At 41.9% G+C, this 12,315-nt stretch overlaps 1 protein-coding gene across 1 annotated transcript in view; it reads left to right on the top strand.

The window, feature by feature from the left end:
• Nucleotides 1-12,315, top strand: part of SPAG17 (sperm associated antigen 17) — a 296,695-nt gene that overhangs the window by 230,773 nt on the left and 53,607 nt on the right. Inside the window, exons 28-31 of the mRNA XM_077807348.1 lie at nucleotides 115-338; nucleotides 626-770; nucleotides 1,904-2,058; nucleotides 2,518-2,703. Coding sequence (XP_077663474.1) covers nucleotides 115-338; nucleotides 626-770; nucleotides 1,904-2,058; nucleotides 2,518-2,703 — 710 coding nt within the window. The remainder of the gene's footprint in view (nucleotides 1-114; nucleotides 339-625; nucleotides 771-1,903; nucleotides 2,059-2,517; nucleotides 2,704-12,315) is intronic.

Below are 12,315 nucleotides of genomic sequence, written 5' to 3'. Positions count from 1 at the left end.
AATGTCCTGTTTTGATATTCCAGGAAAGTTTATAGTTTACTGACACATCTTTTGAAGTTCTGTACTACATATTACACTGACCTAACCCATAGGTGTTTGTCTCTGTTCTTACAGGAAGGGGTGGCCACAAGGGTAGCACAGCACCAGCAGCCAAGTATGAGTTGCCTGATTCTGCTGTTCAGGAACCCCTGCCTACTCTGCTACAACACATAGACAACCAGATAGGCACCTGGATAACAACCACCCCATCAGGCATTCAAGTGGGCACTAAGGGAGCAAACAGAATGGATCTGAAGCCACTGTTAACTTATCAGGCAACTGACCCAGTTAATGGAATGGTACTGCTATTCTAATATCATAGTTCTATCCTACTGAGTTTAAAGATCTGGCTGATAGCATTTGTTCATTGGATGTTTCGTTAGATCTTTAATATTATACTCTTAAAGATACGAAGGTATTAGATTCGGAAAAACCTCTGAACTTTCAAACCACTGAGCTATATAAAATTGTGTTGTTTAGCTTTGTCAAATGTGCAGTGTCTTATCTTATCTATCTAATGTATTGATACTGCTGTTACAGTGGTATCTGAGAGCTAGTGGAAACCAGTATTCTTTTACCTTTCCAGGTTATGATAATGCGAGAAGACAAGGTGCTAATGATTCAGAAAAAGGATGATACCAAGATAGTGGATCATGCTGATGGTACTAGAATCACCACATTTTATCAAGATTATGAGGAACCTTTTGTATCTGAGGATAATGAAGAAATAGGTAAAAACAAAAAGGGAGCAATTGCCACTCCTGTATCTTGTAAAACTGTAATCTTTCAACATAAACAATAAATTTTCCAACCGTGTTATATGTATAGCCTACACAACAAATCTGATATCTCAGTTGTCTAGGATGGGCTTCTTTGGAGAACTTTCTTTCTTCAGGAGTTGTTATAATACACTTCACTGTGGCAAAGAAAGGTAACAAGCAGGTCTTTCATCCATCCATCCATCCAGGTACTTATTTGACCCTTATCACTGTAGTAGTAGCTGCATACTTCTCATTATTTAAAAAAAAAATCCCCCTCTTTCTTTCCTGTCACCAACAAGCATACTGAGGGTGTTTGATTTTTAGATTACTGAATCTGTGAGAATGTCAATACTATTGTGAGAAAGCCTAGGTGCAAAGAGGTGCATTTTACATTTGTCTTTGAATGCAGTGAGGCTAATGGTCATTCGTATTCCTTCTGGCAGTATGTCCCTTTGGTCCAGTTGCTGTGCAGGTTCTGTCTCTCAGGGTCAGATGCCAACTCCTATTGGTTGACAGTGACATTGTTCTAGTGGAATGTAGTGGGAGGTTCTGGTCATGAAGGGAGAGATGGTTACTCAGGTAGAGAGGACTATGTAGGACTTTGAACTGGATTCTGTATTCAAATGAAAGCCAGTCCAGAGAATAGCATACCAGGATGGTGTGTTCCCTGTGACCTGTGTTGCTGAACAGGTGGGCTGATACATTTCCTTACAGCATGGGGCTTCCTTCCCAGATATAAAGCATTTCCATAGTACAGCCTACATGTTACAAATGCATGGATTATTGTGGCTAGGTCTACATTTGATAGACTACACATAATCTTCTGACAAGCCGTATATGGTAGTGAGGATTTTCTGCTATTGTAGCTACTTGGATTTCCAAATACAGTACAGAGTCTAAGAGAATCCCAAACCTACAGATTGCTTTGAGAATATAAGAGCAGGTGCCTTCAATTAAAGGAATTTTTATGCAGAAGAGTTCAACAAGGTAACCTGTGCAAGAGCTGAAGGACCAACCCTATTAGAGATAAAGAAACTGAGACACAGATTTTCCCACAGTTCGTGTCCTCCTGTTTGGTGTGGCTAACCTGTGTTCATTCTTAGGTGAATCCCCACAAACCATCAGAAGGAAAGTAAAATGCATACGAGTGGAGAATCCTGACTTTGCTACGGTTATAACAAACTGTGAAGACAGCACCTGTTGTACCATCTTTGGAGATGGGACATCTATTATAGCAAAGCCACAGGGAACGTATCAGGTGAGCATTAGTCTAAGGTTCTAATAGTGTAATGTATGTGTTTATGTGTTCCGAACTTCTCATCCCTGCCTTTGTCTCCTCTTACCCTAGCTATCATAACTCCCTTTCTATGGCCTTTCCACATCCTGTCCGGATTCCAGCTGTGCAGAATGTGGCCACTCCACCTATACTCAAACTCCACAACTCTGTGGATTCCCCTTTACTGCAGAAACCAATTCAAAATTGCTCTCATATTAAAAATGTTAACGTTTAAAACATTGCACAGACTAACAGCAGTCTACATCGTGGGCTTTGTCTTTCTCTGTTTCCCTCTCCACTCCCTCCGAACAGGATAATTAAATATTAAAGGTGTGGATTGGATTTTTCTTCCTGAATTCAACAGTTGCTCATTTTCATATTGCTTCTAAACTCAGGAGTCAACCATTGGCAGCTGAACCTCCTCTCCTCTTGTTATGGCAGGTGTTACCCTCCAGTACCGGCTGCCTTTTCATTGATGATGATTGTTCAGCAGTTTATTCCCATGAGATTTTCAATAAAACTCAGCTTCTCTGCAAGCGTGAGGAGAAACGAGCAGGGAGATACGTTATGAAACACACCTCCAATGTTATCTGTGAGGTGCTGGATCCTGAAGGAAACCTTTTCAAGGTAAAATACAAAGAAAGAAGTGAGAGCTTGTATTTTGTGTTAAGGATTTATTTATTTACCCACTTTGTGAATGGAGAGCTTTGTAGCCCTGTAGTATTAATACTGTGGGTGGGCAGCTTAGCCAACCAGATGTCACAGCAGCCGGGCACTGGATGTGGTACCTCAGAAGAGAGTGGACTTCAGTCTGGAAGTAACTTTTGGAGCTCCTCCACCTTTAGAGGCAAGTAAGAAGTGTCACACAAAATGAGACCCTTGGTGTGCAGTTGCATCGCATCTGCAAAGTTACACTGGTTAATGTGCCTTGTTGCACTAATCTAGGCAAAGGAAGTAGCTATAAGAGTCGGGATCTGAAGAGGGGAAAGGATACTGATCATTTTCTTACAAAACCCCACCAAAAATTTAACCCTAAACTACTCAGTAAAGCAAAACCAGATGTAAAAGGTATGATTCAGTCTCTAGAGTCACACTGCTTTGTGTTGTGATCCTTTCTGATCTTAAAAGCTAGATGGGTGTGAGCTATTAGTTAGTACTGGGACGTAAGTCCATGAAGCAGCATCTAGGGGTAGAAAGTCACGTTGGTTACTAATCAGGAGGTGTTTTTTTCTGGTTCAGTATTGTGCTCCCAGTGTGGTGCTAAGTGGTGGTGTGTTTCCACATGTAATCTCTTTCTTGCCATAACTTCTCTATAGTTAGGTTTGCAACCAGCTTTCATTTTTCCAGCTTCCTTTGCTAGCTTAATTCAGCCTTGTGAAGGGGAACACTCACTGCCAGTGCCGCCTAGGGCTCAGGTGGGGATGTGGGAGGTTGTCTTACTCCCAGGTGTTCTACTTTCTTACTACAGCTCTGCCTGTGGTGATCTGTCCTCTCCATGGCACAGTCCTCCAGCCAGGTCACACTTTCAAGTACATATAAAGAGTCTGATAATGGGAAGGTCTTCAGAACTCAGCAGGGGATTCAGGGTTTTCCCCTTGGGTCAGGGTCATGTGGTCCAGACCTTCATACTTTCAGGGTCTCCCTACAACTAGGTTCCCCACCTAGGGTTGTCCCTCTTTAGGGGTTGGTAGGGAGCTTGGGCCCACCCTCACACTGGGCTGTGATCCAGGGCTCAATGGTACACGGCTAAGTCCTGCACCTTGGGAGACTATATGGCTTACTCCCTGGATCACTTCCTGCCGATCCCCTCTCTTCCCCCAGGGTAAAGTAAATAACTTAAACACAAAGATACAGTCTCGACCTTCATAGAGTCACTGGTCCCTTCTTTGTAGACTTGGTCAGGTCTCTGTAGTTAGTCTCAGACAGCAAGAATTCCTGTGATGCTTCTTCCCAGGAGCTCAGAATGCAGGTCAACTCACATCCACTATCTGCATCCCACTGAGCTACTCTGCTCCCCTTTTTAAGCTCCTCCTCCAGCCTGTGCAGGCTTTGCAGGTGCTGTGGGGTGGGGCTGCCTGACTCAAGAGTGGTACTTTAACCCCTTCCTTTCCAGTGTAAGGTTTGTGCACTCCATCACAATCACCCATGGGTGTATGCATTATGATACAGCCTTTAATGACATGATCACATACTGTTTTTTTTCACAGGGCCCCAGGGACATTCAGTGCACAAGCTGGACAGTGCTCACTAAATGAGCAGCAGTGCAATAATTTGTTTTATTTTCATAGTTCAATGTATGGGCCCAGCCCTTATTTACTGCATGCTATTCAAACCTTGCTCTGAAGACAGAATTTTTAATTTCCTCTTGGGCTTTTCTATGGCACTTATCACTGTTGAAGCTAATATTTCACAAACATTAATTAATTTAACTTCACAACATCCCGGTGAGATGAGGTGGTATTAGTCCCATTTTACAGATGATAAACTGAGGTACAGAAAGATTAAGGTCAAAAGTTTCCACTAATTTTGTGTATCCAATCTAGACACCTATGACCTGATTTCTCAGAGTATTTAGCATTATGTTGCATTTTACATGTTCAAAACACAGCTTCAGTTGACTTTACTTGCAGCCATGAATGCTCAGCACTTTTTCAGAACAGACCCCAAGGTTTCAAGTTGGGCACCCAGAAAATGAAAAATTAATGATCACCTGTGACTCCAGCATCACACAGACAGAGGCAGGTATAGAATACAGTTCTATAGAATACAGCATCATCAACTGCCAGAACCATGAGACCTTCTCCTCTCTTCCTGCAATCTCCTGCTTCATTCATAACATATCTTCAGATTTCTACAACAAATGATGTGTAGCATTTCCACAGACAACAACCTCCTTCATTTTGCACAATCCTGATTCACCCCAGAGTAGGTCTATCCTGTGCACTGAATGAGTCAGAGGTCATGTGGAAAAAATAATATGTGGTCATGTAATTAAAGACTGTGTCATAATGTAAGGGGCAAGGGGCAAATCAAGATTGCACAGGCAACCTTAATTCTGGCATTTCCTGACTTTGGAATGCTTGACTTTGCAACCTTAATAATGTATGTTTATGTAGTTTTTTGAGTGTGATTTCCTAGTTTTTAAAAAAAGCGAATAGAAAATCAGAAATTCTGTTATGTGGCATCATATTGATACCCATGTTCATCATGTAACCTTTTATTTTATTTAAAGTGAATTTACTGATTACACTACCATGGGTTCAGCTCCAGTTGCTACAGTTTTAGATACAACAGAGTGAAATTGTCTCTGGTGCTCTTCTCAAATGTGGAGGCTCTAGGAACATACGAAGTCCATGGACAATGACCACAGACACAATCAGAAGTACACAGTCTTATCTGTACTACAAGTTTTATTAAAGCAATAAGTAAAGTTACAATTACCCATGCATATAGATATCCTGCAAAAACCTATGCAATAATTATAACTGTATTTGTAATCATATCCTCAAAGATATTCTTGGGTCTGATGGACCACTCTATAGACAATAATTGCAAGAGGGATAGTTCCTGCTGGGGTTCTTGTGGGGTCATCCCTTGAGTCTTCCCACTTTTACCCAACCAGGCAACCCTCTTTTGTATTGTAATTCTGGCCACACTTAACACCTTATGCATATGCATGAAAGTGTCAGTCGGCCGCCTTTCCCATATCTGTACTTTCACACCCCATGAATATTGGTGTGCCCTGTTTTTCATAGTTTGTTTGTAGTTCCTCTTATTCTCATTAGCATTTATGCATGACATGTATCCTGCAGTCAGGACAGATATTTAAATATGTTACGATCCAGTGTCTCATGGTCTCAGACAATATATTTGCAGTTTATTGCAATCCGTTTTTCTGTAACGTCACCTATTGGCACGTCTTATGCAGTAACCCTGTGACCTTACGAGCATAGGGTTATTCCTAGGTCATTCACTCATGTCAAACATTCTTAAACCTATGGCCTAGTACGGCTAAGCTAAAATCTTACAGGTCTCAGGCTATAGGCCTTGTATTTGAGCCATGCTTTACTTATATACCTAATACATACTCATCATTCCTAAATACTTATCAATCCTATACTTCTATAATCCTACAACTTAAATCTATTTTGCAAGCATTGGTTATATGTGAAATAGCATATGAGTTGACCATGACATCACATGGTACAGTGATAAAAAAATGAACTAATTAGCTACAATCAGTAGGGTTGGAACTTTTAAATCCACCACGCACAGACCTTAGCTACTTACTTGAGCAAAGGAGTAATTGATAACAGTAGTACGTTGTCATCCTCTATGTGGGCTAACATTGGAAGGAGTGGGACACAGACTTTGCCAGTGGGTTTCACAGAGGTTTGCTGACAGTAGAGGAATGATGAAACTCTAGAATCTAGAGTTCCATTCCAGGCTCTCAAGGGGAGTCTACTCTAGTGGACACAGACTCATTTGCCCATTCTCCCCAAGCTTGACTCCTTCTGCTCCATCCTTTCCAATGACCTATCTATTCCCCACCCCTAATTTGTTATCTCTGTCCTGTATTCCTTGCCTAACCTCTTCCGGTCACCATTCTTCAGACTTACCAGCCCAGTCCCAGTCTCCTTACACCGCCAGTCCTAGTTTCACACACTGGACTCACTGTCTGAATCCCAGTCTCCCCTTCACCCTTCCAAGCTCTCCCATCCCGCATCCAGTCTCAAACTCCTTACCCAGCCACTCACAGTTCCTCATCCAATATGTCTCTCCCCTTCTCCCCCCACTGTCTTCCAGTACCAATCTCCCTCCCCGGACTCATAATCCAATGTCAGTCCCTCCCCTTACCCACTTCCCAGCTTCTTGCCCCAGTCTCCACCCTCACTGGCTCCTTGTCCTAGTCTCTTTGTCCAGCCAGTCCCAGTTCTTCCCTTACTCCATGTTGATAGATGTTTGGCTGCATGTGTGTGTTCTTTCTGCGTGCTGTACTGACTCTGGCCAGATAGCCCTTACAGCAGGCTCCAATCGAACGGCCCAATAAATGCACAGACTCGGTTCGTAGTGAACTCATTTGGTCAGGTTTATTGTCAACGAAGCACAGTCCTAATGTCCTGGCTCAATGGTTACAGGTATACTCACACATGTATGCCCGTTGCAATGGACTAGCTCAGTTAATGGCAGTACTTTCCATTATCCCCTAGGGCAACCAAAAACAATCCCTCTGAGATATCTTTTTATACATCGATACAGACAAGTTACGCACTGCCCCTCTGACGTAGTTAGTTGACACCCTCTGACATAGCCAGTTACTACCCAGCCCCTTGTACATCTCTAACTTTATCTTTAGAATGGGTCAGCATGTTCCTGTTATCTTTAGGGAATGTGTTGGTATTGAGGTGTTCTGGTACCAACCTTCTGGAATGTGTTTGCATGAGTGCTCTGTGCCTAGCTCCTCTTAGGAATATGTGTTTTTCCAATATCAGCCCAGTTCTTGCCAGATTCTATGAGAAGGGCCTGCATCTAGCTCACAGCCTGATTTTGCTTTATATTAGCAAAGTTTTGACCACTACGTTAGTCCAGGCCTCATGCCTCATACCAGGGCTCAGATACAAGGGCTTATGTTTCAGGCCCTCTTCCTACTACACACCATAGCTCTTTGTCACATCTGTCTCCCTTCCCCACTGCCCTTGTTTCCCCTCACCCCACTGGTATCTAGTCCCAGTCTCCTTGTCCAGGCATTCCTAGTCTCCCCCACCACCACCCAGCACTGTGTCTGATATTTGTGTTCCCCACCAATCAACTGGCTTCCAGTATTCCCCCATTTCCCTCAGAACCTCCCAGTCACAGTCTCCTATCTCAGCCAGTTATAGTCCCCATTTCTCCCTACCTCCAGTCCCAGTCTCACCAAACTCTTTGTCCCAATCTACTCCTTTCCCACCCCATGGGCTGGTTTTTGTCCCTTTGCATTTGAATCAGATGGACTAGTCCTTCAATGCTTGGGTGCCAGAAGGGTCACCGGGAGTCGAGCTCATCAGGAATTTTTCAATAAAACAGTTTTTTGCCAGAAAATGGTGATTCATCAAAACTGAAATGTTTTGCAAAAACTTTACAAAAGTAAATTCTGCACTGAAACAGAACAAATGTTGAAACCTGGAAAATTTTCATGAAACAGAATTCTTATTTTCCAGCCAGCCTTAACTGACACCATACGAGAGACAAGGCTCCTTGCTTTCTATTCTGGTGCTTGGCCCCACCACAGCTCAGAACAGCCATTATAGAAAAATTCTGACTTCACCTTTGTAACCCTGGGCTGGAGTATGCCCGAACACTCTGTGAGGACGGCACACGCACAGTCTCATCAGAACTAGGAACTGTGAGGGGATGGAGCATGCTCAGAGAGGATGAAATCTTCAGAGATTTTAGCCGCTAAAATCGAAGAAGTCTCTCATGAGCATGTGCAAATTATGATTTTTTCAAAGGCTTTTAAATTGGCCAGATTTGGGCAGACATTCGTGGAGACAGCAAAAGACACATTCCAGAAACAAAGGCTTTCCCTCTTCCAAATTTCAAGTCCCCAATGCAAAACGTGAGGATGTAAGAGCTATTCAGAGAAAAGATCATTGGAAATTTTAAATTTAGACAAAATAGTTAAAGGCTGGCAAAGTTATATAAGGAACTGAAAACAGGGTCTTATTACAGGAAGTGTTGGGTAACCTTAATAATAGGTGATGAAACCTACAACTACATATAAAAAGCTACATTAAAAAAATCATAAGGTTGCAAAGTCAACCATTCAAAAGCCGGGAAATGGAAGAATTGAGGTTACTTGTGCAACCATAATCCAGGTCCCTTATGTATGTGTGCTGGGATATAGTCTTGCCCAGCATCACATCAGAAGTCTGTGGCAAAGTCTGGAATAGAATCCAGATTTCCTGGAGTCCATGCCAGCACCTGAACCCCAAGGAATATCCTTTCACTTCTTGCAACTTTCTGACTCATTCACTGTCAATCTGGTGCACTAAATGAGGCCTGTAAAACAGTCTCTCATGACATGATCATATATTACCATTTGAATTAAAGGAATAATTAGTAGTAGTAATAGGGTGTTGTTCTGTATGTGAATAAGCTACAAAAGGGGGACACAAAACACATTTTGCTTACACGAGTTATTTGGTAGTCAGAGGAGAATGTTGGGAATAAGGGATCCTGATCCTATTCCTTGCTTTGGAAGGAAGTGTGGTCTGACAGTTACAGAGAGTATAGCTCAGTACCTAGAGCCGGCACATTCATTCTGAAAGGTAGTGTGGCTAAAGGGATAAGCCTTGGGTCTTTACCATATTAGAAACAGGGTTCTATTCTCAGTTCTAGCAGTGATCTTTTGCAACCACTCAGATTTAAGCAGGTTCATGAGCCCTTGTCCAATAACAAGAGCTGGGAACTGCAAAGAATTATTAACACCAATCAATAGATGATCATTTGGCTCCCCCTCCAGCACACCTTCCCTAGGCCAAAGAGGTTTGCTGCTGCTGAACCAGTGTGTGACTACCATGTAGGAAGTTGAGTGGAGCCTAGGAGCATACTCCTAGTATGCTGAAAAGCATGATTTCCCATACTGAAAAGCACGCTGCAGCCACTTGCACACTGGGATAGTACCACAATGCACTGATCTTTGTGGCGTTGCAAGGGCTGCTAATGTGACCATGCCAGTGCGCTTGCAGCTGACAGTGTAAACACACAGCAGTGGTTTTCCCTGCTGCAGTCTCCGAAGGCTGGTTTAACTCCCAGCGCTCTATATCTGCAAGTGTAGCCAAGCCCTCAGTTTATTTGGCATGTAGCAGCTTTGTAGGTCTGGAGAATAATCAGTGCAGACAGAGTTTTTAGAGATTGTAGCAGCAAGCCTACAAAAAGCTGTACCAAGCATATGCAAATGAAAATTGTCAGAAGCTTGTAACTCAGACAAATCTAGAAAGATTTTCCTAGGGACAAAAAAAGGCACCCCTCTGACTTCTGAAATATCCCCCAGTCAAATTTCAAGTTTTTGCTCCAAAGCATGGAGGTGCAAGAGCTCGTCAAAGACCTCATTGGGAAAATGTTTTACCATTGACAAAAATACCTATTTTTCACTAACCTCGTTCCCAGAAACAGCTGAACCATCTTTGCTGAAACTATCCAAATCCTTCAGCCTCAGGAAGAAAACTAGAATGGAAAATTTAAGCTCAAACAGTCTGGCAAAGTTATAAGTAATTGAAAACTATAGACAGTACTACAAGCTTCATGTATAATAGCAATAAACTATGGACAAGCTGAGGAAGCTGTTCCACAGTGAATATATATATATCCACTCACAGAGAGAGAGACCAAGGACCAGATTTGTAATGGTATTAAGCACCTAGTGGGATTTGCAGAAGAACCTAGGCATCAAGATCCCTTTGAAATCAATAGGTCCTAGGCACACAGCTGGTTTAGAAAATAGCCAAGATGTATTGGATTTTAACAGTTTTTTCAGTTGTTTCATACCTACAAGACCTTTCTACAGTGATCAACCAAGGTAATTTACCATCCCCCGGAATGCATCTCAATTCTGTAATTCATTGGTGCATTGAATTCTCAAATTGCTTTTACTTCCTCAGGGCTAGGACTGATTCCATCTTTGTTTATTGTGTGTTCCAAAGTGGTGTTGGTGGAAAATGCACTTTTCCTTGTTTAGCTTCAGTCCAGGCTGACTGATTAGGGTTAGGACTTCGTTGGGAGCTTTTTTATGTTCTTCCATCAGAGACCTATATATCAAAAATATTACCCATGAAAGCTACAACTCCATTTCTGTTCATTAACAGTTCTGTCATCTTTCTTTGGAAAATTTCAGGTGCACTGGTAATCCCAAAAGGTAATCTTTGAAAGCAAAATCTCCCAGTGGTTTTGATAAATGTAATCAGTTTAGCACTCTCTTTGGCTAAAGGAATTTGCCAGAATCTGTTTGAGGCATCCAGCTTGAAGAATACTGTAGCTCCTTTCACTTTGGGGAGGGAGTCATTCAGTGTTGGGGTGCATTTTTCTCTCACAACTGCTTCATTAAGTCTTTTAAGATCCACATATATTCTTATTTTTCCATTTTTCTTTATAATCAGTGTCACTGGGGCACACCAGACTGTTGGCTCAGAGATTTTCTCAATGCCAATCTATTACATTCTCTCTAATTCAGTTTCTACTTTATGAAGCAATGGCATAGAAATCCTGCAAGGTGTATGTATACTGTATGGTTCAGTGTTGTCTCAAGGTTATTTGTACCACATCTCCTTTCAGAAGTCCAGTGTCACCAAATATTCTGTTGAATTCTTCCACCTTTCTTACTAGGCCCATGGTGGCTGCCACACTGCAGCTGAGAAGGTCATTGTCTTTGATCCTTTGATCATATACACTCTGAATGCAAAGCTTTTCTCTCTGTAAGTTGTTTCTGTGGTGAACTGGCTCATGCAGTTCAGAATATCTCCAAGGTTAGTAAAGTCTGTGTCCGGTGATTTCAGTGCTGGGAGCGGTCGAAGATGATTATAAGTCACTTCTGAGATGACTGTGACATCTATTCTGAGTGAATTTAAAGTCAGTAGTCTTGCCATGAATATTCAGTTTCATTCTCCAGACTGGCTCTGTATCATCACCATATGACAGATCCCAGAAATAATGGCTCTTGATTGTCTGTAATATTAGTCAACTCCCTGACTGCCTTGGTATGGCAAACAGCTACAGAATGTCTATATTTTGTGCATTTATTACACCTTGCACCTGTGGCTGGCCATGCATCATCTCTTGGGCTACGAATTTTTCCATGTCTTCTGCATTTAGGCTGAAAAGCTTTATTGTTTGCCTGGATTATGTCCCTTTTAGGCTTAGGGATCTTATGGTAATTACTTGTAGAACTCAAGGTGCATTTTTTAACAACTTCTGAACTAGTTTCTTGTTTTTCAGGTGTGGCAAATTGCTCTAGGTTTTGCTGTTTCACCAGCTGAAATTGCTTTGCTATTTGAATAGCAGTGTATAAAGTTAAGCCTATTCAGAATTGTAGTTTCTGTGAAAGATTTTTATGTGTTAATCCAGTAACCAGCCTGTCTCTATTTTCATTTTTGTAGTCCTGAAATCAGTTTTCAACCAATGCATACATAGCTCTTATAAAACATTCAAAATTCTCTCCTGGTTCTTGAATTCTCTGGTAAAAACCTGCATTTCATAAACCACATT

The sequence above is a fragment of the Eretmochelys imbricata genome, chromosome 1 (genome assembly GCF_965152235.1).
Source record: "Eretmochelys imbricata isolate rEreImb1 chromosome 1, rEreImb1.hap1, whole genome shotgun sequence".
Classification (NCBI taxonomy): domain Eukaryota; kingdom Metazoa; phylum Chordata; order Testudines; family Cheloniidae; genus Eretmochelys; species Eretmochelys imbricata.
Note: the sequence above shows the minus strand (reverse complement) of the source record. Positions and strands in the feature narration are given on the sequence as shown.